Raw genomic sequence first — 27,163 nt, forward strand, 5'->3', positions numbered from 1 at the left:
CGGATGATGACGGGAGGCCGTTTCCTCGCTCTGTCGGCGGGCGTACGGCTGCTGATTCTCGGCGGGCTGGCGGAGAAATCAGAAATGTCGACTTGATTGAAAATGGAAGAGAAATCTTTAATCTCTTCACTTCTGCAGGCAAACGGATGAAGATGCGGATTGCTCGGCGGTCTCCTTCGGATCCGTTAGAGTGTTCGGTTGAACAGAGTAATCTCAACTCGTCCAGCGAGATGGAGATTGTATGGCCACAGTTTCAAGTCGGATGTTACTTCCTTGTGCCACGAGGTTGCACCTGAAAGCAGCGATGAGCTGCATCTACCCACTGCAAGCAAAGTTGCTGGAAGCAAATCCCGGAAGCATTTCAGAGGTAGTTCTACTCCTGATGATGTCATGGTTGAGGGACGTTCTGTTGTGTGCCTCATCCAATAGGAGTTGAGAGTTCGATCCTTTAGTGAGCAAGGCTTCATGGGATTTGTATCTGTTTTGGACTCCCTTTGTTTGATTTTGGCACGGTTTTTATCAGTAAGATTTACGACTTGGTATGTGGGGACCTGAGTTAGGTTTTACGACTGTGTTAGGCCTGCCTTTGTCTTCTATCTGAATACATGAGGCCCAACTCATTTCTTTAGAATGTTCAAAATATTGTTGCAATTTTAAAGCTCCTTTCTAGCAGCTGCGATGTACTAGCATGTTGAAAACGGATTTTTTGGCATGGCATTAAAAAAGTTTACATTTTAAATTGTACAAATCTAAAAAACAGACATTAAATGATAGTAATAAATAATTAATTCATTTGACACCAACGCCTAAATGGAACTGAATTTACAGGCATATCTACTTGTGTTGTTCTACTGAAACTGCAATGGGCCAAGGTTAAAAATAAATGAATTATGACTGTATTCACAGCAACCACAAGGTGTCATAGTATCAAGGGGAAGGTACTTCTAAAGGAAACTGGTTTCAGACTGGCTTCAAAGGTACCATAATGCCACATCTGATTATCTAGATTCTAGAACAAATTTAAGTTAGTGTTAGTGGTAGTCACGGTAATATTTAATGACTGCAGTACAAATCACGTGGGGAAAAAATTAAAATGCTATTACCCAAATGTTTCACATTTTATATTATCAGATTAAATGTTCCCAAGCATATGCATATCATGCCCAAAAAGCACCCCAAAATTAATGTTTGACATTTGAAGTCTTCGTACTTCATAACTGACTGATCAGTTTGTAATAAGTCTTTTATTTTGCTTGTTAGTTTTTCATTTCATGGTAGGGAAAGTCCAGTTTGTACTGATCCCATCTTGTATTGTTCAAGAATGCAATCTTGATATTTGTAACAAGGATGCAGGCAATATTGTAGCTATTATGCAAACAATAATTTGAAGTTGAATGTGCAAACAATGGTTTAATCCTAATGAAGGTAGATGTTATGACCTAGGGTGACTTTAATTGTTCTGTAATTTTTTCGCCTTTTTTCACACCAAGTTGCTTTTATAATGGTTGGTGGGAAAGAGGTAGGAAGTATTCGCCTGGAATGCAACAGACAAGATAAGAGTGTAGAGATAACGATGTTGGTGTTAGAATTCTTTTGCTTTTACTCCGTTTTTCTCAGTTTATCTTAAATCTAATTTTGTAACCCAGTGAGCGCAGTATGAGAAAAGGTTGAGTAGAGACTGTAAGACTCCATACCTCATCAGTGGGTGGGTGGGAGTTTTGAATGTTTTGACCCAATATAAATTTAACAATGTATATAGCCTACCTTGTTATACCTGGGAACCCCTACTTCATCCATACAATATATAGGCTTATATTGTTCTGTCCTGGAAACTTTTAAAAATGTTACATTAGCATTTATATGACTTGGGTCTGTTCTACATCTGGGGGTAACAAGTATCACAGTGGAGCAATCTGATCAGCCATATGACCTCTCAGTCAATCTCAACTAAAAAAAATAATAATAATAATACGTGTGCCGTGCCTTTAGTCAACACAAAGAAAAATGCTCAGTAAATGTGTAATAACTTCTAAACTGTAATAATCATGTAAAAATTATAATAATATTTTTTCAAACAATTGCAATGCTCACATAGCCTAAACTTTAACCAACTCCCCAAAGATGAAAGAGACAGGGTCAGAGAGACTGCATTGGAAAGAGGACATAAGAGTTTAAAACAAGTCTCAACTATTAAAATTTAGTACTGGTCCATCTTACAAACAAATCACTTTTTAATTTATATGAGGGACAGTTTTTTTTTTTTTTTTTTAAATGTAGGCTGCAGTAAACAAACTCCAGGAAGTCATTCCACATATATACTGTAAATGTATGTCATATAGGCTACGTGACAGTTGCCCACATTTTTATACATTTTTCTAAGCCAGAAGAAAAAAACTCTATTGAAAATGCTAAATAATTACACTTGAAATCAACTTATTACATTCATGTTTGAGATGAGAACATAATTATATTGCATTAAGTCCAAGTGATATTCAACACAGTAATCAAAAAGTGATATGATCACATTGCTATGAAATGTTCAAATGGATTCAGACTTCTAACGTATAGTGTTCACTCTATGATTTTTACTGCTTGCTTAATTAACTTATTTAAAAAGAGCCAGTGCAATCAAATTCTTTAGCATTTGGTCTCAACTTAATTTCATTGTGTACAATCCATCCATGTTCACTTAATCCAACTGTGTTGGGACTATGAAAATAATATTTGTTGCATCAATGTATTGCTGAAGCATGCTTTGCATGGCACTAGATTGGGAGTACATTTTAAATTAAGTGTTATTTTAATGTATTTCTATGCAAAATGAAACAAGTAGGAAACTGTTAATGTTTAATGTTCTGTTGTGTTGGGATTTAGAGAAGTTTCTGTAATGTTGAATTTTTTGGAGAAGAGTTGAGCTAATGTTTAGGTCGAGGTTGGGTACATTACAACTAAAAAATCAATGTGCATTGCTTTTCTCATGAAGCAAATACTGAAGGATTATAAATATAATGACTGATTAGGGAAGTGTAATCTCAGCTGCACCATACTTGACATACAGTACAAAAAGTTATATATAATATGCTAACATGTTCAAAACAAGCTGCAAGGTTCAAAAGAGTTATTGTAATAGATGTTAGGTCAATTCAATTCATTTGGGATTTCGCTACACAACGCATTCATTTAAATTGTGTGTAGCAATGTCCACAATTGAATTAAGTTAAACCATCAAATTTTCCCCCCCATTGTATATTGTGCCAATATTTGTTAAAATTATCACACAATATTATGATAATACAATCCATTGCTAAAATGTCAAACGTATTTGTAGCTATTTAATTGGCTATGATCACAAAGCAACAGGATAGCTCTATGAACGGAACCATTTACAACCAGGCTCTAGACTTGAACAGGACCAATATATCGGTTTTTCTGATTAATCAGTGCAGATAGTTGCTTTTTGGAACTACTGGTTATCTGCAAAAATATATGCTGATAACTGCTTTTATTCCTCCATGTTCTGATAACAATTTTTAAATTGAAGTGAGGGCATGCAGAGAAAAATGCGTCCCGTAAAGCCTGAAGTGTGGTTACCGTATTTTTTACAGTGAATTTCTGGCAACCACAGCTGCCAGTTTTTTACTGTAAATTTAATAGGATATTTTTTACAGTGTGGTTATGCAAATACAGGCACAAGATTTGTATTCTTTGTGGTAGAGCATGGCAGTAGCAAGGCCAAGGCCATGCATTTGATTCTGAATGTATACCTGGAATGCACTAAGTTGCTTTGGATAAAAGTGTCCGCCAAATGCATGAGTACTGTGAAAATGTAAATAAAAAAAATTTACATTACAATTAATTTTTTTTAAATAATAATAATAATTAAAAAAAAAACATTCAAATAAAATTTTTTTTAAAAGCATTTACTTCCAGCAGCAGTACTAACAGAGTTAGTAAATTTAGATTCATTCCTTAAGGACTTTATATATAGAGTAGCTACTTTTCATTAATGTATTATCTTTAAGTGCAGTACAAATGAAAAGTGCATTTGTTAAAATTCATATACATCCACATTTAAACAAAAGTACCAATGCAGTATAGTACATAAAATGTCAACTTATGCTTACATTTAAGCCGTAATACAATAAGATTATGATAAAAATCTAAAAATCTAAAAAAGAAATGAAAACCAACAGAATACAACCTTAGTAACATTATTAATGTGAAGGACAAACAAAGACTGTTATCTAGAGCCCAGGTTTAAAAACAGCAACAGAAATAACTGATTAGAAATGCCATAACTGAGTGGCTTAAGCAGTGCTGAGAGAAGATGATGATGAAAAAAAAAAACTAAAAAAAACAACAACAGTTTGATTTCTTTTTTTTCCTTCCTTTTTTAGATATTGGACGCTGATTAAAATAAAGATAATAAAGAAGCACTTGAGATTTAGATTCCCTGAATTAATTTAAACATTTAACCAAATAAAAACAAAGGCTAGGCTTCCAAAAAATATAAAAATAATATTCTACCTTTTTCAAAGATCTCCTATGAGAAGAAAGAGATAAAGAGGGATTAGTCAAAACAAAGGACTGGAGAAAGGAAAGGAGTCCAATGGACCTTTTTCATACTTTCGCGTTCTGAAAGTGGAAGTGGTCACAGCTGGGTAAATGCAACTGTCCGCTGCAGAAGTTTAAGTGTTTGTACAGTCCTTAAAAGTTTTGCCTGCATTTACATTTGGAGACATTGACGGCATTGTCCATCAACGGTTAAATCTAAACTCAACAAAGGTTACGAGTCCTTTTTGAGGTTATCTGCAAGAATATGAAGGCAAGTCGATAAAAACAGATTATTATTGAGAGGTTGTGCATTCAATCAGCAGGCACATATTTATGTATTAAAGGAACGATTTACAAATCTGTCATCATAAACTGCAAAAAAGAGGGTACATTTAACAAATCTGTGAGTTGTACTCAGTGTTGGGGAAGCTACTTTGAAACTGTAGTTTGACAAGCTACAAGCTACTCATAATTTTAAGTAGTTAAGCTACAGTCAAGCTACTCTTTTGAAAAAGTAGTTAGCTACATTGAAGCTACTTAATGAGGCAATTTCTTTGTATGTTACTATCAAACCAATAATATTAATGACAAAATTTACACTAATGACATTTATTAATGTATTAAATACATTTAAATGTGTTTAGTTAAACATATTAAATGTATTTAATACATTTAATGAATAGTAACATTAATACAGTTAATAATGGCCATAAAATAAAATACAACAGTATAAAATAAAAACAAAAAAGATCAGACGCCATTAAAGAATCGTTTTTATATTATACTTCACACTTTTCAGTCCTGCTGTGGCCAGATGTAGCCTACTTCCCTAAAGATCATATTTTTATGACAAACTCTCCTTGGGCTGGCAATTTTTGTTCATGTCACATAATATTTAGTTTGGATAATATGTGAATAAACACTCAGGGCTTGTTTCTCCCCTCACCTGGGTTCATGCTCATTGTATTTTCTGACTTTTTGCCATTGACATGCAAGTGCCAGCTTTACAGGTCACATACAGTGGTTGCTCTACAAATATTTGTTCGCTTTGTACAGGTCCAAAAAAAGTGGACGGATGGTCATCCTAGATTGTTGCATAATAATACATGCCAAAAATGATTTTTTGAATGATTCTTTTACCAATTATTTTATTTATTTTACATAAAAATAAAGGTTAATTAAATGCTAAGGAATGGAGAAATCAAATAGTTCTGCATGATAGTAATTATTATAATAATATATACTATATATTTATAAATATAATAATAATTCACTCGCTGCTCCCAATAACGCACAGATGATGAGAACGAAATAAACATATTTAGAACAGAAACAAAATCCCTCAAAAGGCAATAATAACTTTTTGAATTATTTTATTTAAAATAGTAAAGGTAAATATGCTGTTGTGTGATCTATTAAGAACAAAGTGTTTGAAACATTCTTTTATCATTTTCAGATTTACCTGACCCTGTACCTCTTGTAAAGGTAAACAAACAGTGGTTGCTTGCTTTACATAACCATCAGACAATCTCTTCCTATCCAAGTGAGCTGTAATAAGCTCTCAGTAGATGGTGGTAATTCACTATGTTTGTTTGTGATCTGCCATTACAAAAGACGACGATGCTGCCTGATTCTGATCAGCAGACAAATATGCTGCCAGACCGTTGGACAGTTTGCTGGTAAAAGTTTGGCTTCTATGCAATAAGGAAGGCAATTAGTTATAATCTGACCAACATGATGTAGCGTTTGGTCATGCTACACCAATACTTGCTGGAAAAAGTAGTTCGCTACTGGAAAAGCTATTCTGTTTTAAAAGCAGCTGAGCTACCATCAAGCTACTGAAAAATGTAGTTATGTTAGTAGCGTCGCTACATGTAGCTAGTGACTCACCAACACTGGTTGTACTTGGTGAAACTAATACCTGATGGGGGGCGACACAGGATATGAAGGAGTGGAGAGACTCATGTCCCGCTCCATCCGACTTCTAACCCTGTCAAACACACACTCTCGTGTCGGTTGTGATGAGTAATCATTCCTATGAAACCGTGACAGCACAGCTCAGATTTCAAAGTGTTTCACGATTCCACCTTCTTGAAAATACTGTCCACAGACGAAAGTGCTTCCTCATTTAATAATGAAGTCATCTTCACATTTAATTGCCTGAACCCATTGAGCTCGATCAAAGTTCAGCATCTTTTGGAAATTCATGAAAACACAAATCACAAAGTTTTCTTTTAGAATTTGTACAAATAAGAACACTGTAGTGGCACTTGTTTTTACTGTTCTTCCTGATCACTGCCATAGTTTACCCAACTATGACGACTTCCACTTCGCGAACACGGAAGTGTGAAAAGGGTCCATTGTACTGAACTATAACTTTACATTTTAACACAGCATCATATTGATGATTACTTCTTAACAGGACTTTCATAAAGTTCACTGATGGCTTAATGGGATTTCCTAAATGTTTTAAACTATAACTTCCTTAATAAAAACAATGGCACACAATATACTACAATTAGACTGCAAGGCTTATAAGCCATAGAGAATTAATTTTATCATCTAATCTGTGAGTCACTGAAACCATTAACTTAATACTCACAATGAGAAAGCAAGCATCCATAAGTACAGCCTTCATCATAACGTCCATATCTATAGGGAATTGAACAGTGTAATTGTTGGCATCAGTAAAGCATTTCCTTATGTAACCACCCCACTGTTTTGTGACTCGACCAATAGGCTTCCCACCCCTCTTGCCTTTTACCTAAAGACAGAAATGAGAATTGCTGAGAAACCTGGATTTTATTTCAAAAGGTTACTTCAGCTACAATGCCAACACGTAGAAACTGTTCTCATTAATTGTCTGTTTACAAGAGAACACTTTTTAACAAGAGAACGTTTTTGCAAATGGCACATCTGAATATAGACAATATCCTAATATTGAAAAGCAGTCTTTTAAGTTAACCCTTTGATGCACAAGCTATGCAAACCCCTTCTAATGCACAACATGGGTCTAAAATGACTCGCATTCATTTCCTATGTTATTTCATGCATGGCTGGGCATTTTTGTTTCATCTTCTGAAATCAATTTATTTCAGCATTTAATATTCCATGACCATGAATATTCAAAATATCTTGTTTTTGATGACCACAAATCATTATTTAAATTTTTCCTAGGTTTTGTGTTACTACATCAAGTTTACACACATGGGTAAAAACAATGCCCCATCTATGCAAGCATGATAAAACAAAAGAATAAAGACAACATTTTGTTATAATAATCATTTTAGCAGTTATTTAGACCAACACATATAACACTTGAAATATGTTTATTTGCCACTTTGTCACACATAACATACACCTATCACTGATAACCGATAACACTGAAATTGAACTGTAGTGTATCTGTAGTGCAACTGTAGTGAATTGTGGTGAATGTGACCTAATAAAAGAAAAGAAAACTGACAAAATAAAATCACTTCTTGTTCTGCCCTGAGTGGGGGGGATGCTCGTTCCAGTAAAACCCCTTTTTACTCAATCTACTGGACTGGGTCTGAGTTTCCTCTTCAGAGGACTCATCAGACAAGTCTTCGATGTCATCAAAGGAGTCTTCTTCATCTAGGAGAGCTGGGTTTACACCCACAACTCCAGATTGACCCTGTGGCACATAGTCTAGGTCATCAGCATCAGATATTTCAGACTCTGAATCAGGAGTATGAATTGCCTCCTCATCTTCCTTATCCTGTTCTTCATGCAGCATCTCTACAACCATTTCAGCCATTAATCTAGAATGACTGGGACCAGCCATACTAACACTCTAGATAAAGAATATCAAAAGCACAAGAATATTTTCAAATGCACATCAAACAGTTGATCAAGTATATACTTATTATATATACAGTAATAACGTTCTATTTCAACTTTTATTTTGTTGGCCTAGCTAACATTAGCTAGCTAGAATAGAATATGTCAACAGCAAGCTAGCTAACAGTATTGGACATGTTTCTCTTTCTCACTAGTAATGAATTTCAAGGTCAAGGTAACCTTAGCCTAACATTCAAATATTATGTCCATTTATCTTTCACAATATATCAAATATTTTCTGTGGTAAAAAAAATTATAAAATAAGACTTACATGCATCAAATATACAAAAGCAGCCGGGTTGAGTTGTGAAATGTGAGGCAGGTGAATAGTTGTCCGCAGTAAATATGTTCCTAATTGCAAAAATTTACAAATATCAAAGGTTCCTATCAAATTTCATTGTGAATACATATGGGTCATTTTTGACACATGTGTGTAAAATTGATGTAGAAATACAAAACTGTGTTTGTTTATAAAGTAAGAAAGGAAAAATAAACAATGATTTGTGGAAATCAAAAACAAGATATTTAATGAATACCTGGAATAATAAATGATAAAATACATTTCTTTCAAAGATTCAGCAAAGAAACACTCAGCCATGATTTAAATAACATAGGGAATGAATACGGGTCATTTTAGACCCATGTTGTGCATTAGAAGGGTAGTGATACAAAAATTATTTTTATTCAAAAAGGGAAAATGAAAATAAGGATTTGTGATGATCAAAAACGAGTTCATTGAGGAATACCTGGAATACTGAATGATGAAATTAATTTCTTGCAAAGATATAGAAAATAAAATCTCAGTCGGGTCACTTTAGATCCATGTTGTGCATCAAAGGGTTAAATTAACACCAAATGTCAGTTTTTCTATTAATGATGCTTGGATGCCTGGATTCTCTCTCGTTCTTGCTCTCATCCTTACTCAAGACACTTACCTCAAAGTTTACATCACCACAGCATTTACGTGGCATGTAGGGCCCTCAGATCTTCATTACTACCTTTCTATTGGGTCCTTGGATGGAGAATACTGGTAAAAACGGGTGACAGTTCTGTCTCACATACCCTATGGATGTTCCGGGGGAGCCTGGACTTCAAGCTGAGGGTGACAAATTGACAAAAATTAATAAATAATAAAGAGAGTGCCCCACTGTCTCTATAAATAAGACACAGCTGATCACTAGATGGAGTTCTAACCCAAAAACATGATCATATCTGTCCAATATTATCATCACTGTTAGGTTCCATACACAAAACTCCCATCTTAAGGTGCCAAGAATACCTAAATCAATTAGAGAAGGTAGAGCCTTTTCTTACATGAATCCAAAACTTTAGAAAAGCCTCGAAAACTCCTATGATTAGACAGGCCTATAGTTAAATTCCCAGAGTCTGCTTTTAATCCTGCTGCTCTAGCTCTTTAAACAGAGAGCTATCGTTTCTTTTTTGTTTTGTCCACTAGAGACCCTAACATCTATCTTCCATTCCTTTTCTCAACCACATCTCAAGGGTGCCTCACAACCTGTGCCCAATCTGCCGTCTTATTCAATGCCAGCCATAACCAATGTTTGTCATTCAACACCTGCATCTCTCCTATTGCATTTCATATAGTCTCTTTTTTAATTAAAAGATCAAAAAATCATTATAATCATTATATTTAACAATAACAGATTGGTTGAACGTTTCTTGTTCTTTTTTGTCACTATATAGTCACTGGTCACTATATGCTTTTGTTGAATTAAAAGAGGAGCATGAACACTTTTCAAAACATCTCCTTTTGTGTTCCACTGAAGAAAAGTAGGTCAAATGAGTTTGGAACTACATGTGAGTTAATGATTTTTCAATTTTGGACAATTCATTTAATGCAACAGGGCACAATAACACCACACTTGCACTGACTACAACCTGGCTTGAATTACTCTTAGATATGGAAATGTTTTCCATCAGTGACTTTGATAGATGAAACAATTTGATCAAATAATAAAGATGTGGAATCATAAAATGTTGTGTGTACCTTGCATAAAAAAAGCTCTTATGCAGACAAATATCAAGTTGGGAGCCATTCATAAACAAAACGTTTTTAAGTTTTAAATTATCGAAAGATAATCCGTATATGTTATATTATTTTTCATTCAAATGAGAAATTAGTTTTCTCCTAATGAGTTTAGGAAGTTATCTGACAAATAGATTAGCAGCAAAATGCAGTCTAGCATCCAGGGGACGGATGTAGTTTCTAAAGGGATTTGAAAGCTAATGGCACTTTGTCACAGCAAAGGCAAAAATGAAAGCTGAAGTTACAGACAGGTTACAATCAAGAAATAATGTTAAAAACAAAATATGTGCTCACAGCATGTGGTAAAACATGCATTCCTGCATTCCATTCCTGTCCCCTTCTCGGAAAAAGGATTTTTTTTTTTTATATACATAGTATAAGATGCACCTGTGTATTCAAGCAAGAGCGGTTACAATACATGAGACAGCAATAGACTATTATCACATAGAAGCGGAAATTATAAATCCACATTTTGGCATAATTAAACACAATACAAATAAATGGGAATCAAAGGCAATAGAACCGATGCATATTTCACTGTATCATACAGCTGAAAGTGAAAGTACTCAAAATTATAGTACACCTATTTTATTTAGGCAAAAAAAGAAAAAGAAAAAAAGAAAAATTACCTGATTCTGACATGTTGAAGAAAGCAAAGGCAATCTCTTGAGAAGTTCTATAAGAGAAACAAAGTCGCCGCTATTGGTATGTAAAAAAAAAAATAAAATAAAAAAAAATGAATGAGGTTCTGATTGTTAATACAGTGCTGAAAACAAGCCAGAGGGGTACAAGATAAAGTGTAAAAATTAAATAAGTATAAGCATGATTTAACCACAAAGACCAAAGATAAATTATCACTTGACTCACCTATCAAAACTCTACACAAAGTCTCACCTCTTGAGTTCTGCTTGATGCTCCACAAATAAGCCCTTAGGAAACACATTTTCCTCTGAGAAGTTCCGTGGTGCTGGAATTATTTTTGAGATTCAGGAAAAAATTATATTTTCTTTTAAGATATATTCATCCCTTCACATTTCCTTTTCATCTTAAGGAATGCATGTACCTGTGTGTTGAAAACTTCAAGCATTTACAGTAGGTTTTCTACTCATACCATCCCTCCCCTTTTCTGACATATTTAAATGAAGAAACCTGAGAAAGGCACAACACTCCTACACTCAAACAATCATTTTCCACATTTCAATTCCATAAAAAAATTTCATCAAATTGAAGAGTAATCTTCAATAAAATATATATTTTTAAATATTTTACGTTGTATTATTTATTATATGTTAAACATTAAAAAATTCAGTTTGATGGAATGATGTTATGACATTGAATTGCGTGTTTCTTAAAATTAGGCTAAATATTTTTTTGAGTGTATTAACCCTACTATTACCTAAATTTGTCTCACAATTCTACAAAATCTGCGACCCAGATTTTATAACATCTACAAATTCCTCAGTTAATAATCTAAAACCTCATTAATGACTTCTGATTATCTGACTATTATTATAAAATATACTTTATTGCACTGTATTGTATTGTGTGTATTATATATATATATATATATATATGTATATACACACGCATTGGTATTTAGCTCACCTTATTTTTCTTATGAGAATGGGAAATAAAAAAAGATATTCAAATGTTATGAACAAATATTAAGGTAGTTAAATAGTAAGACTTTAATTAAACACATATAAAGGCATTGCAAATTTCTTTAGTCTTTAAATCTGTGGTGTTTAAACACATAATACACAGATAGCGGAGTGCAAACTACACAATCGGCAAATACAAAACAAATCATAGACGAAATTGAACATTATGTAATGAGTAACACAGACACTGTAAATAGTTGCTGTAAAATCTTTTTTTTTTTTTTAATGATTTCTGCATATCTCCAAAGTTAGAGATATTTATTTAGTCAGCTTTGGATAATCATCTTTCTTATAACTCTAAACCATGTAAAATGTGATTACAGTAAATTGCTTGTAATCTGGACAGGTTTGACAGAATGAGAGCATCTTGATAACTTCACTTTTTCAGCTGTTGAGTTTCAACAAAGCATGTGTTAACTCCAAGTGTAATTATGTGCATTTTAAAAAAAATACATTTTTGTGTGCAAACTGTGGTTTTAAACTAATTGGCTTTATGAGTGAAGAGGTATTGAACTATTTTATCTTTTTGCGTTTGGACAGTCTTTTATAATAAAAAGCTACTTTTTAGTATTGCTAGGGAAAGGGCAAAAGTAATCACCTGAAGCGCAACAGAGAAGATTGATTGACAACAGAGTGCAAAGATAACAATATTGTTGGCCTTTGGCTTGCTCACTGGGGGCCTAAAGACGAAAACAAATTTAAAGCATAATTTTCAATCTGGTTTTTAATGAGGTCTGAAAACAAAACCAAAAGAAGCCTTACTCAAAAATAAAGCACACCCAGTCCTTATGGCTTGCTCACTGGCTAGGTCTTTATTTATAACGTTACACTGATATAGCATATTACAGAAGAAAAATTTAAAAACACATACAAGAACACAGTTGTACAGTTGTGCTCAAAAGTTTGCATACCCTGGCAGAAATTGTGAAATTTTGGCATTGATTTTGAAAATATGACTTTTTCTCTTGATACCAAGCCAAGGTCAGGTAGACCAAGAAAGATTTCAGCCACAACTGCCAGAAGAATTGTTTGGGATGCAAAGAAAAACCCACAAGTAACCTCAGGAGAAATACAGGCTGCTCTGGAAAAAGACAGTGTGGTTGTTTCAAGGAGCACAATACGACGATACTTGAACAAAAATTAGCTGCACGGTCGAGTTGCCAGAAAGAAGCCAATGCCACAAAAAAGCCCAGTTACAATATGCCCAACAACACCTTGACACGCCTCACAGCTTCTGGCACACTGTAATTTGGAGTGACGAGACCAAAATAGAGCTTTATGGTCACAACCATAAGCGCTATGTTTGGAGAGGGGTCAACAAGTATTGTGCTCCTTGAAACAACCACACCGTCTTTTTCCAGAGCAGCCTGTATTTCTCCTGAGGTTACCTGTGGGTTTTTCTTTGTATCCCGAACAATTCCTCTGGCAGTTGTGGCTGAAATCTTTCTTGGTCTACTTGACCTTGGCTTGGTATCAAGAGATCCCCGAATTTTCCACTTCTTAATAAGTGATTGAACACTACTGACTGGCATTTTCAAGGCTTTGGATATCTTTTTATATCCTTTTCCATCTTTATAAAGTTCCATTACCTTGTTACGCAGGTCTTTTGACAGTTCTTTTCTGCTCCCCATGGCTCAGTATCTAGCCTGCTCAGTGTATCCACATGAGAGCTAACAAACTCATTGACTATTTATACACAGACACTAAATGCAATTTAAAAAGCCACAGGTGTGGGAAATTAACCTTTAATTGCCATTTAAACCTGTGTGTGTCACCTTGTGTGTCTGTAACAATTTCTGCCAGGGTATGCAAACTTTTGAGCACAACTGTATATAAGTCCAGAGGAAGATATCTCACATGTTATCACTAGGACTACATCTCTATGTAAGGTTTTGAGCCAAAAGTATGTAGTTCAAAACCTTTTTCTATCCTAGTTGAAAACCCAATACCCTTTCATCCAAACTAAAACTTCAATATCATGTTTTTGTAATAGCTGATGAGTGAACACAAAACAACTAGCCTACTATTCAATTAAAAAAAAACATCACAATTAAGGGGTGTTTTGAACTAGGTGTGTCAAACGAACATACGAATCCACTGAAAATACTTTTTGGACTTTTGACTCAAAGCCATACATTTAGTGAGATGGCAACTGGCAATGTGAACTATAAAGGCTATATTATAGAAACAAATGCTAAGACAAATACACAAACATTAATATACTGTATATACTGTAAATAAACACACAGCAACTGGAATATCCAAGCAGATGGCACATTCATTTATTAATTCATATTAACCTTTGAGCATCAAGCAAGAATAAAATGCTAATGGACGTTTAGATTTTTTTTATTTTTATTTAATTGCTGTGCAAAACAACTAGTCTAACAGTAACAATTCATTTACAAAGTCTGGATGCTTCCATTCTGAAGTAAAAATCCTAAAATTCCATCACTACATATTTTTGGTAATAATTGTATTGAATAATTTAATGAAATTAAATGAAAAATCCCCAAAGGGAGTTGGCTGGTAAATGAGCATGTGACCATGCAAAATGCCATTTTAGCCATGAAAGTTACTTTGAACAGATTTATTTTTCCTATTTAAAACATATTTATAGTGTTTTTTTCTGTTTAGTGGTTATTATTAAATCTTGCCCACTGCTGTGGTACAATGGTACACTTTATGATTTTGATGGGTTCACAAAAGTTATTTTGCAAGTAACAGTAAATCCTCACACCCTAAGAGAACACAGTGTTCCGCTGGTTAGTGTCTCCAACTTTTTCAAAGAAAATGAAATCCTATGAGAAAAAAACAGAACAAAGATCCATGAGTCACAACAGAATCTAGTGGGAAAGATTGTATTCTAAAAACCAGCATTAAAAAATATGAATAAACTCTAGCCACTTTCTCTACCCTTTTCCTTCAGAAGGGATCACCTCTGGAAGCATTCAGGTGTGAAATGCCTCGAATACAACTGCAAATTTGCTGTTATTTTTCCTTCTTTGAAATGTGAAAATTCAAGCTAGTGGGCCTGTAACCAAAGGTAGTTTGGCCGAAAATGCTCAAAATGGTTTGTGTACATGAAAGGGGCGGGGTTAAAACTGACTAAAGACTTTTGACTATTGGCTTAACTGCCAAGCAGCCTTGCAGACATCATTTCAGCACAAGAGCAAGTAATAATATTTTGATTAAAGATTAAGATTATAAAAAAAAAACCCACTTATGCATGAATGAATCGTTCACAATAAGACCAGTAACATGCATTAAGAAAATAAATAGGGTCAATTCTGATTTCATGCCGACTTTACATTTACATTTAGTAATGATGATTTTATCCAAAGCGACTTACAAATGAGGAGCATAGCAAGCAATTTGTTGCACAAAAGTCAACAATATCTACAGTATAGCACTGCCAAGTTCTCAAAGTGGCTGTAGTATAGAAGCTAGCATAGAAAAGACAGATAATTATTATTTTTTTAATACTCAATAAGGCAACAAACAATATTAAGAACAACAAAGGGTTTGTCAAATTTTTAACAGGATAATTTGGGTAATTCCTTCTCTTATTTTTTTATCCTGTTTTTTTATGCTAAACATCTTGCAGATTCTGCAAGGGATATTTAAATTTATGATCAAAACAGTATCAACAAATTGCATATCAGAATAAGAATGAGCTTTATTGCCAAATATGCTTACACATACAAGGAATTTGTCTTGGTGACAGGAGCTTCCAGTGTACAACAATACAAAAACAATACAAAAACAGCAGCAAGACATAGATAACAATAAAAACTGCTATACACATACGTACATACACACACAGACACACATACATACATACACATACGTAGTGCAATCTAATACAAATCTGTTATGTACAGTGCAAATACAAATCTGATATGTACAGTGCAAATGTTTTTTTTGTTTTTTCCCCCCAGAGGAATGAAATGGCAGAAGAGGTTGGATGTGTTGGATAAATATAAGAAAGACTAAACTGTGTATTGCACATAGTTATTGCTCAATGGGTCGATTTAACTGTTCATGAGATGGATAGCCTGAGGGAAAAAACTGTTCCTGTGCCTGACGGTTCTGGTGCTCAGAGCTCTGAAGCGTCGGCCAGAAGGCAACAGTTCAAAAAGGTAGTGGGCAGGGTGAGTTGGGTCCAGAGTGATTTTTCCAGCCTTTTTCCTCACTCTGGAAGTGTATAGTTCTTGAAGGGGGGGCAGGGGGCAACCAATAATCCTCTCAGCAGTCCAAATTGTCCTTTGTAGTCTTCTGATGTCCGATTTCGTAGCTGAACCAAACCAGACAGTTATTGAAGTGCAGAGGACAGACTCAATGACTGCTGAGTAGAACTGTATCAGCAGCGCCTGTGGCAGGTTGAATTTCCTCAGCTGGCGAAGGAAGTATAACCTCTGCTGGGCCTTTTTCACAATGAAGTCAATGTGTGTCTCCCACTTCAGGTCCTGTGAGATGGTAGTGCCCAGGAACCTGAATGACTCCACTGCTGCCACAGTGCTGTTTAGAATGGTGAGGGGGGTCAGTGTTGGGGTATTTCTCCTAAAGTCCACAATGATCTCCACCGTTTTGAGCGTGTTCAGCTCAAGGTTGTTTTGACTGCACCAGACAGCCAGCTGTTCAACCTCCCTTCTGTATGCAGACTCATCGTCATCTCGGATGTGGCCGATGACAGTGGTGTCGTCTGCAAACTTCAGGAGCTTGACAGAGGGGTCCTTGGAGATGCAGTCATTTGTGTAGAGGTAGAAGAGTAAAGGGGAGAGCACACATCCCTGGGGGGCACCAGTGCTGATTGTACAGGTGCTGGAAGTGAGTTTCCCCTGTCTCACAAGCTGCTGTCTGTCCGTCAGAAAGCTGGTAATCCACTGACAGATAGACATGGAACAGAGAGTTGGTGTAATTTATTCTGGAGTATAGCTGGGATGATAGTGATGAAAGCACACAAAAAGGATCCTTGCATATGTCCCTGGTTTGTCCAGATGTTGCAGGATATGATGCAATCCCATGTTGACTGCATCATCCACAGACCTGTTTGCTCGATAAGCAAATTGAAGGGGATCTAGAAAGGGTCCAGTGATGTTCTTCAGGTGGGCCAACACCAGTCTCTCAAATGATTTCATGACCACAGACGTCAGGGCGACAGGTCTGTAGTCATTAAATCCTGTGATTTTTGGTTTCTTTGGGACAGGAATATTGATTGAGCGTTTGAAGCAGCATGGGACTTCACACTGCTCCAGTGATCTATTGAAGATCTGTGTGAAGATGGGGGCCAGCTGATTAGCACAGGATCGAAGACATGCTGGTGAGACGTCATCTGGGCCTGAAGATTTCCTTGTCTTTTGTTTCCGAAAGACGCGGCTCACATCATCTTCACAGTTCTTAAGTGCAGGTTGAGCAGCAGGAGGGGGGTTGCAGGAGGCATTGGTGTTTGTGTGAGGTGAAGGTCAGAGTGGGTGTGGGGTGTGAGATTAGGCCTTTCAAATCTGCATAAGAACACATTCAGGTCGTCAGCCAGTTGTTGGTCCACCACAGGGTTGGGGGTAGGAGTCCTGTAATTTGTGAGTTGTTTCATGCCACTCCACACTGATGCAGGGTCGTTAGCTGAAAACTTGTTTTTCAGCTTCTCAGAGTATCTTCTTTTAGCCACTCTGATTTCCTTGTTCAGTGTGTTCCTGGCCTGATTGTACAAGACTTTATCCCCACCCCTGTAAGCATCCTCTTTGGCCTGACGAAGCTGCCTGAGCTCTGCTGTAAACCATGGTTTGTCGTTGTTGAACTTTAAATAAGTCCTAGTAGGAATGCACATATCCTCAAAGAAACTGATATATGATTTAACAGTATCTGTGAGCTCGTCCAGGTCTGTGGCTACAGCCTCAAAAACACTCCAATCCGTGCAATCGAAGCAGGCTTGCAGTTCCCACTCTGCTTAATTGGTCCATCTCTTTACAGTACTTACTACTGGCTTGGTTGATTTTAATTTCTGCCTGTAGGTTGGAAGAAGATGAACCAGACAGTGATCAGAGAGTCCCAAACTGCTCTAGGGACAGAGCGATATGCATCTTTATTGTTGTGCAGCAATGATCCAGTATGTTCCTGTCTCTGGTGGGGCATGTAATGTGCGGTTTGTATTTGGGCAGTTCACGTGTGAGATTTGCTTTGTTAAAATCCCCAAGAATAATAATAACTGAGTCCGGGTATTGTTGTTCCATGTCTGTGATTTGATCAGCCAGCTGTTGCATCGCCGCATTCAAACACGCGTTTGGCGTGATATACACACTCACCAGAATAAACGAGGAAAACTCCCGCGGCGAGTAGAACGGCTTACAGTTAATAAAGAGTGCTTCCAATTTAGGACAGCACATCCTCTTTAACATTGTTACATCTGTACACCAACTTTCACTGATGTAAAAGCATGTTCCACCGCCTCTCGTTTTCCCTGTTAATTCCGCGATGCGATCTGCTCTGAACAGCTGGAAGCCCGGCAGATGTAACACGCTGTCCGGAATGGCTTCACTCAGCCAGGTTTCTGTGAAGCACAAGGCAGCAGAGGTTGAAAAGACCTTGTTTGTGCGGGTGAAGAGATGTAGTTCGTCGTCATATGCTAATTATTATTAAACTGATCAGCTCTGTGTGAAATTCCTGGAGTTGTCTAAACTAAATGCCAACTTTCAAAGAATATCTCAAAACTGAGGTCACACATAATACTTGCAGACATTACAAAAAGAGAATGCAGCTCATTGGTGGAATGTAAGCTTCACATGCATGATATCGTAGGTTCAAACCACAGTATATCCAGCCTGGTCTCTTTAAATTTACATGAGCATTGCAACATTTTTGCAAAACTGAAATTATGTGCTTCATAACACGGTTGGCTGCACTTTTCAAGTGAAATGTCCAGCAGGGAGTGCCAAACCAAGCGAACTCAGACGAGGTTTTTAAGGTGAATTTTAGATGGAGATTTTAATAAAACGTACCTCCCTAACCTAAAACTTTACCCTAAACATAACCAATAGTGTCCGAAAAGAGAAATGAGAGTTTAACAAAACAAACATCCTTACCCTTAGCCAACACCTAACCTTAACAGATAGTGTTTTAAAAGGCAGAAGCGAACTGAAAAGCAAATTTTCTAAAGCAAACACGTCAATTTGTGTTGCTTCTATGTCTGTGGTGTCACGTTTCAGCTCAAGTTTTTGTTTGGTTTTGAACTGTGGTCCTCCGAGTCCAAAGCTCTATGAGGTGCGCTACTGTGCAAGCTAATCATATTGAAGTGTATTTATGTAAGTGGGTCTGTACTACATACAAGCATTAAAATGTATAATTTTTAAAAGATGCGTTAGCGTAAAAGTTTCTCGATATCATAACATAGCAGGGTCTGAGTAATAGAAAGAAAAATAAGTGTTTATAAAGTCATAATCAGCCACTGAAGTCGTGATTTGAGTGAAAGTGAATAAAACACACAGTTATTGTAGCGCCTCTAGTGTTCATTTCACCTGGAAACTGCAGGGAATTGTACCTGGACTGGAGACACGTATAACAAGTTTTGCAAAAACATACAGAGTCAAGTTTTCACTAGAAGACCAGGTTGGTATATCATTCATGAATTTATGGGTAGTGGTTGCATATTGGTTAAAGACCTTGGGCCCTATTTTCATACACGCTTGAGGCACAGAGCAATGCACAAAGACTGAGCACTACATTTTATTCGTGAGAGCACCAATCCAGTGCAATTTTTGTGCCTGGGCAATGAAAGGCTGGGTATGGATGGGAGTGTTCGGCTATCTGTGAGTGTATATGCGCAAACAGTGGGTGTATTTACAAAAATTTATGGGAAGTCCATGTGAATGAAATGCTGCAATGCCTAATTTCCTATTTTTGTGAGAAATAAATAATTGCGCTTAACACACGTGAGAACCACTTCTATTCTCGGTGCAAAGTCTAAACTCAGTCCATGCATTTGCAGTTTGGAGATTAGAGAATACCAGCCAAGGTATTGTGTTTCAGTAGATCAATATGATTAATTATACTTACATTCATTATCATTTAATGGAGCCAACAATGAATTGGTCCTGATAAGCACTACCTTTTCCATGCATATATAAAGAGTATGTCAGATAGGTATACCTTATACCAATTTCTTCTGAATGGGCTGTCTTCATTCATTTCAATTGCACTTTGCGTGGACAATTTTGTTAACCAACTTAGGCCTAGACTCAGCGCATGCTTGCACGAAAAAAAAAAAAAAAAACTTTATGGCAGTGTTGTATTCAAGATCGGCTCATCCGAGTACGAGTCCAGTCCGAGACCAGAGAGGGTTGAATCTGAGTCAAGGCCGAGACTGAGGACCGAGACGAAGTTAGGGATGTGCTACGGTGGGCGACTAATCACCTACAACTGACAAGTCGATTAGTGGGGTCAACTACTAACATTAATATTTTTAGTGGTGAGGGTTTTAATGGGAGACACAATTTCTCAAATTAATTGAGAGTTAGAAAGGTTAAACTGCTCGATGTCATGAACTAGGTATATCCGCAATATATTTTCTTGCAGTTCTGTGCTTTTGAATGCGCAGCGAGGATTGCCGAGACTCCCAAGCTCTCTGGTTACATTGATGTGAGACATTCTGCGTTAAGGATGCGCATAAGTGGTTTTGTGCTGTTCTTTATTGGAGCCTTTCTTATTTCGGACTTGGACAGTTTAATGCAATATTATGTTATAATAATTGAGCCTTTTTATTTGTTGAATATCTGTTAGTCACCATGTTGAAATGCTGCACTTAGCATCCGTATATCCCTCTAAAATGCATCTGATCGGGGTCACGTGACCATAGCAGAGCCTAATTATACATTATTATCCTTAACACCGACTAGTTGACTAGTCGTTCAAACCACCGACCGTCTTGTCGATTATGAAAACTGGTAGTTTTGCACATCCCTAGTCTGAGTCAAGACCAAGACCAGAGAGGGTGGAGTCCAAGTCGAGACCGAGACCGGAGATGGCGGAGTCCGAGTCGAGACTGAGACTAGAAGAGGCTCAATCTAAAACAAGACTAATTTAGACCTAATGCAATCTCAATGAATGTGTTAATTGTTCAGCATAAACAACTAAATTGACTCATCATATTTCTTGTATATTTTTACCCACACAGCCCAAACCCCCACCACCCCTGCTAAAACTGCCTGGTCCTTGTTTTAAAGCTTGTAAATTCCCCAGGTACATCTGTCTATTACTCTTTGCTTCCATGGATAGACCAAGTCAACACATTTTTCAATATCTCACCAAGAAAGGCATTTTGACACAGCTGCAGTAGTGTCACGAGCGCTCTTCTTGCATGCGTGCTGGAAAGCAGCCACCAGACAGCCCATGATAATAAGCAGCCTTTTTTCTTTGTTTTTTGAAGGGACTTTACTGAACTGGTCTCGGGAAAAAGTCAGATTACTCACTTGTTGGAGTCCGAGTCCATGACAAATCCAAAACCGAGTCCGGTCTCAAGTACTACAACACTGCTGTATGTCCATGCGCGCTGATTTTGCGTGTATGGCGTATCGTGTAGCACTGCCCTTAAGATGAGCTGCTCTTAAAATAGTCTCTGGAGTTTCATGCATATTACAGGTGGACTGTAATGTCCTCTAATCAAAGTCCTTTTCAGTCGAGGCAGCCAGGTTGGGAACACTCCTAGGCAGTTACTTTCAAGTGGATACGAACAGCATGAAAGTACAGCTCCTAGCTACCTGATTGGGGAAAGACCGGAACCTCCAAAATGGCTGGTCAATATTATGATCAAAGAACAAATTTCAAATCAGCAGTAAAATCTGATAAAAATGGTATCATAAACAGTGCTTCTTTAGCTCAGAACACATTAAAAAATGCTATTTTCAGACTGGTCCAGTTAATGTGCATGCGCATTCTTGAGTTAACTGACAGGCGATGTCTGTATCTAAAAGCTGATTGGCTCTTTTACCTGTAAGTCAAGACTTCCTTTTCTACATCCACCATATTGGGCATTCCAATTTCTCCCATTTATTTTAATACAACTGCTCTGTCTCTGGGCTAAATGGTCTCTGCCTCTAAGACACTAATTTAATAGGCCAGATCTAATTTACAATTCACTGAAATATGCCATTAACTTAATACTCACAATGAGGAAGCAAGCACCCATAAGTACAGCCTTCATCTTAACGTCCATGTCCAGAGGGAACTGAATGCCAAAGTTGTCAGTGTCGGTGAAGACTTCTTTCAACAGGCCGCTCCACTGCTTTCTGATTCGACCAATAGACTGCCCACCATCCTTGCCTTTGAGCTAAAGAAAGAAAGAATCTGTATAATGTTTGCCTGCATCAGCTGTACTTCTTGACTTGATTGACTTGTGTATTAACAAGAGAACACCTGCAACAAGATTTGTGGTGATAAATTAACACTTGATCAACATTTAGCATTTTTTTTCTGTATATTTAGAAGGTCATGCAATTCAAAAATTTACCTCAAAATTCACATCACCACAACAGTTACATGCCATGCAGGGCCCCTCAAGCTTCATCAATGTCTCTTTGTTAGCTCCCTGGATGGAGAATTTTGGATAACAGGGGTGCCAGTCCTGTTTCACATACCCTATGGTCGTTCCTGGGGGTGCCTGTACCTCCAGCTGAAGGTGAAATACACATTGTGTAAATAGGGTAAGTAATGCATAGGCCAACCTGAACTCTTCAAAACAGAAGGCATCTTAGAATGACAGATGGTTTAGCAGAAGAAACAGCTAAATATCTTCTTTTTTTTTTTTAGTGTGACCACTAGCTACTTACTAGTTATACACAAATTATTCATTTACAGCAATGCCCAAATTGTCTTCTAGGCAAACAGATGTCCATAATGTCAATGTCATATTTTTTTGTATAGCACCATTAAAAACAATATAAGTTGACCAAAGTGCTTCAGAGCAGAAAATAAAAACCCTAAAGTATAAATTCTAGTAATAACAATAACAGAGTAAGGAAATAAAAACAATAACAATAAAAGAAGAAAAATAAAGATGAAAACATACAACAAGTTTAAGGAGTGTCATTACAGATGGTCAAAAGCAGAGAAGAAAGATAGTTAGAAATGGGGCATTCCTAATGTGTAGAGGTATACTACTCCAAAGCTTACGGCCAGCTACAGCGAAAGCACAATCACCTCTATGCTTCAGTCTAGATCTAGGAACTGATAGCAATGCTTGGCCAGATGATCTAAGAACTCTGGATGTATTATGAGCAGATAGAAGCTCCGTGAGGTAGGAAGGAGCTAAATTATTAAAAGATTTATAAACCAGTAGAAGTATTTTAAAGTCAATTCTGTAGCAGACCGGTAGCCAGTGAAGTGAGGTGAGAATCGAAGTGACTTGTTCATGCTTCCGTGTACCCGTCAAAAGTCTGGCGGCAGCATTCTGGACAAATTGTAATCAGGTCAGGGATGCCTGGTTAATCCCAGTGTAAAGAGAATTACAGTAATCCAGACACGAGGAGATAAAAGCATGGATCACTATTTGAAAATTTGTAAAAGACAAAAAGGGCTTTACCTTAGCTAGATGCCTGAGTTGAAAGAAACTTCCTCTAATAACCGCATTAATCTGCTTAGAGTTTGAGCTCACTGTCCAGTAAAAAGCCCAGATTTTTACATGCGGTTTGATATGAAGTGCAAATTGATCCAAGTTAAATTTTGGATTTTATTTAGTATGCGCAGGTCCAAATATAATAATTTCAGTCTTACTCTCATTTAAGTGCAAAAGGTTAGAAGACAGCCATGATGTAATATCTTTTAGGCAAGCCAAAAGTGGTTCAATAGCATGTGGGTCTCCTAGTTTCAAAGGCAAGTAGATTTGGGTATCGTCAGCGTAACAATGAAATTACACCCCATGTCTCTTAAATATGGCACCTATAGAAAGCATGTAAAGAGAAAATAGAACTGGAGCAAGAATGGAGCCCTGCGATACTCCACAGGTAAGATGATCAGAAGACTTAAAATTTGCAATGCTAATTGAGAAGCTCCTGTTGGTCAAATATTATTTAAACCAATTGATAACGTTGCCCTGGATTCCCACGCAGTGCTCCAAATGAGTAATAAGAATGGAATGCAACATTTTGGGATTCCCAGGTCTCAGTTCTTTAGGTATTTACAACTGTGCCATCTGCTCTGTACTATTTTTGGGAATAGCATACACCCCCCTAAAGTGGCAGACACTCTGGAAGTGGTGATTACTGCCTTTGGAAAAGGTCATGAGGCATCAGTGTATTACTCCCTGCTAATTCATAGTCTGGGGGATGAACTTCAACTTCTCTTAAGAGATTAAGGGAGAAAGATTTAAACTTGGTATTGAAGGAGGGAGTGTGGGCTAGGATTCTAAAAAACATCAAGTCTGCATCTAGAGATGCAAGGGTGTGTCTTATGCAATTCAAGATTTACATCAAGTCTATTGAACCCCCTCTAGATTGTATAGGCTTGGTCTTAAAGACACACCCATCTGCTGGTGATGCCAATCAGAAGATGGGGACAAAACCCATGTTTTTGGTGGTGTGTTAAGATCCAAGAATTTTGGTTGAGGGTTCAGAGTTTTATATGTCACGTATTGGGCACTCAAATTTTATTTTGCCCCAGACTCTGTATTTTAGGTGATGGGATGGTCATTAATATAGGGGATAAATACATAAGAAATTGGGTTCTAGCTAGTGTTATGATCGATAGACAGATTAATTTTAGGGGATGGAGGAGCACCCTCATTTCGAGAGTGGTGCATGGAGATGGGCAAGGTGGCGGCATTTGAAGAAATGTCAGATAGAAGGCTAGGCAACCTGGGGGTATTTAATAGGAAGTGGGACATTATTTGACATTTTTGGAAGGCTCTCAGGGAGGGGCAGTGGAGAGAGATTTATAGTTTTAAATGTGTGTGATTATTATTTTATTTTTATTTTATATTATATATATATATATATATATATATATAATGTATGTATGTATGTATTTATTTATTTTTCTTTGTGTGTGTTCTTTAGCTTTGAACACAGGGATGTTTGTTGGGGGTCAGGGTGGGGTTGGGGATTGGGAGGAGGAAAGGGAAAAATGGGGGTTAAAAGTTGATTCTGTACATATATGTTTTGTTTTTCTTTTTCAGTTGTTGGAATCAATAAAAAATGTTAAATCGGAGGGGTTCACGTGATGCCATGCGAGAAGCAGACGTGTGAGACACGAGCTCTGCGAACTTTGATAGTTTTTTAATTATTTTCATGTTATAATCCGGTGAGATTCAATACACCCAGTTACATACATGCTCTTTGACGTAAACATGGCAAAGAAGTCAAAATTCTCAGACTCTGGAGACATTAAAAGACACTTACGTGTTCAAGCTGAGGCCTCTGGCGGCTCTGCGAGCCGGGGACTCGATTTGGACGGCACGTCGAAAAAGAAATTCAGCGTCAACTGTCCAACATCTCGGTAATGCTGACGAAGTTGTTGCTGACTTGGAGGATCTCGCTGTAATACGTCGATCGATTACGGCGATGGAAACAAAATTCTCTGAGGTGTTTACAAGAGTGAAAGAAGTTGAAAGACGGATCGATTAGCTTGAGTCATCGGAAAGGGAATTATCCGCTAATCCGTCCACGTCCAAAACAGATTTGGAATTAATTTCAGAAAAACTGGAATATTTCGAAAATATGAGCTGAAGGAATAACATACGAATTGTTGGAATTCCTGAGCATGAAGAGGGCAGAGATATGGTGAAATTCCTGGACGAGCTCCTCCCGAGTCTGCTCGACATAACAGGCCATAAACTGGAAATCGAGCGAGCTCACAGAGTCCAGGCGCGCGGTTCTGCTGAGGGAGACAGGCCCCGATCGATTCTGGCCAAATTTCTGAAATCATCCGATAAAGATCTCGTGTTGCGCCAGGCGAGGAGCAAAGGGAAGCTTTCTTGGAAGAACCATAATATTTTCTTGTTCCTGGACTTTGCGAATTCGACAAGAAAGAAATGCGATCGGTTCAGGGAATGCAAGAAACTCTTACACCAACAGAAGATCGCTTTTGCACTGATGTTCCCGGCCAAACTGAGAATAGAAACGAAGAATGGTCGCAAAGTATTTACATGTCCAAAACAGGCACTCTCCTTCATAAATACATTGGAGTAAGCCATTTGATGTTTCTTATATTAGTGGACTGCCTCATTGTTGAGGAACTCTAGTATCTGAGAAAGCTGGGTGCCATTTTTGTTTCTTTTTGTGTTGGCTCCGCCTATCGGCTGGAGTTTGTTTTATGGAATGACTCCAAGAAATTTTTGCATTGACGGAAGATTGAGAATGGACACTATGAATGACCGCAAAATATCTACATGCTCACATAAAGGACGTCTTTTATAAAGTTGACAGGCTGAACAAGTTATGGTGTATTTTATTTATTTATTTTATTTATTTTTTGCGTGGCCTCCGAGTTAGTTTGGCTCTTGATCATCCGAGGAACCGGGATGCCGGTTTTGTTTTTCATGCTGGCTCCACCTAGCGGCTGGAGCTTGATTTGTGGAATTACACTACTTCGGGACAGTTGTGGATAAATCTGTTCATTTTGTGTGCTTATGCCTCCTGTTGGCTGGAGTTTGTTTTTGTGGAGTATTTTTAAGGGACAGTAGAATGATTATGTCATCTGCTGCACTCATAACAGCCGGCTCACTGAACAACTGTTTGTCTGTCCGAGGAAACTGTACGGCTTTATAACAGCTGGAGTTTGTTTTGTGGAGGAACACACCTTCGAGACAGTTCTGTGAATGAATCTACATGTTTTTTCTGTTATTCTGCCTGTTGGCTGGGGTCTGTTTTACAAAGTATTTTCTGTTATGTAATTCTGCCTCACAATTTGTGCAGAAACACTGGACTTGAATAATCCGATGGCAAAGTTGTCACGGGGGTTCTCGTAGGCGTACATGGACTCTAAGTTTTAAGGGATTGACGGCGGTTTGTGCTGTCGGGTGCGGGGTTAATGCGCGCGTTTTTCTTTTTTCTGT

General features: G+C 37.2%; 1 protein-coding gene and 1 long non-coding RNA gene across 3 annotated transcripts in view; both read right to left on the bottom strand.

Moving 5' to 3' along the window:
• Positions 1 to 9,216: 9,216 nt before the first annotated feature.
• On the bottom strand, positions 9,217 to 11,468 carry LOC127456700 (uncharacterized). The gene is made up of 3 exons (XR_007899875.1): positions 11,360 to 11,468; positions 11,095 to 11,141; positions 9,217 to 9,514 (listed from the first exon to the last, which is right to left on the bottom strand). It is a non-coding gene; the product is annotated as an uncharacterized LOC127456700 (long non-coding RNA).
• Positions 11,469 to 14,386: 2,918 nt separating this feature from the next.
• Positions 14,387 to 27,163, bottom strand: part of LOC127409767 (phospholipid scramblase 2-like) — a 30,172-nt gene continuing 17,395 nt past the window's right edge. For both annotated transcript variants that reach the window (XM_051644549.1, XM_051644560.1), the window contains exons 7-9: positions 22,625 to 22,786; positions 22,283 to 22,444; positions 14,387 to 14,927 (exon numbers count right to left, since the gene is read on the bottom strand). In XM_051644549.1, coding sequence (XP_051500509.1) covers positions 14,868 to 14,927; positions 22,283 to 22,444; positions 22,625 to 22,786 — 384 coding nt within the window. In that variant the 3' untranslated portion in view covers positions 14,387 to 14,867. The remainder of the gene's footprint in view (positions 14,928 to 22,282; positions 22,445 to 22,624; positions 22,787 to 27,163) is intronic.

The sequence above is a fragment of the Myxocyprinus asiaticus genome, chromosome 2 (assembly GCF_019703515.2).
Source record: "Myxocyprinus asiaticus isolate MX2 ecotype Aquarium Trade chromosome 2, UBuf_Myxa_2, whole genome shotgun sequence".
Classification (NCBI taxonomy): Eukaryota; Metazoa; Chordata; class Actinopteri; order Cypriniformes; family Catostomidae; genus Myxocyprinus; species Myxocyprinus asiaticus.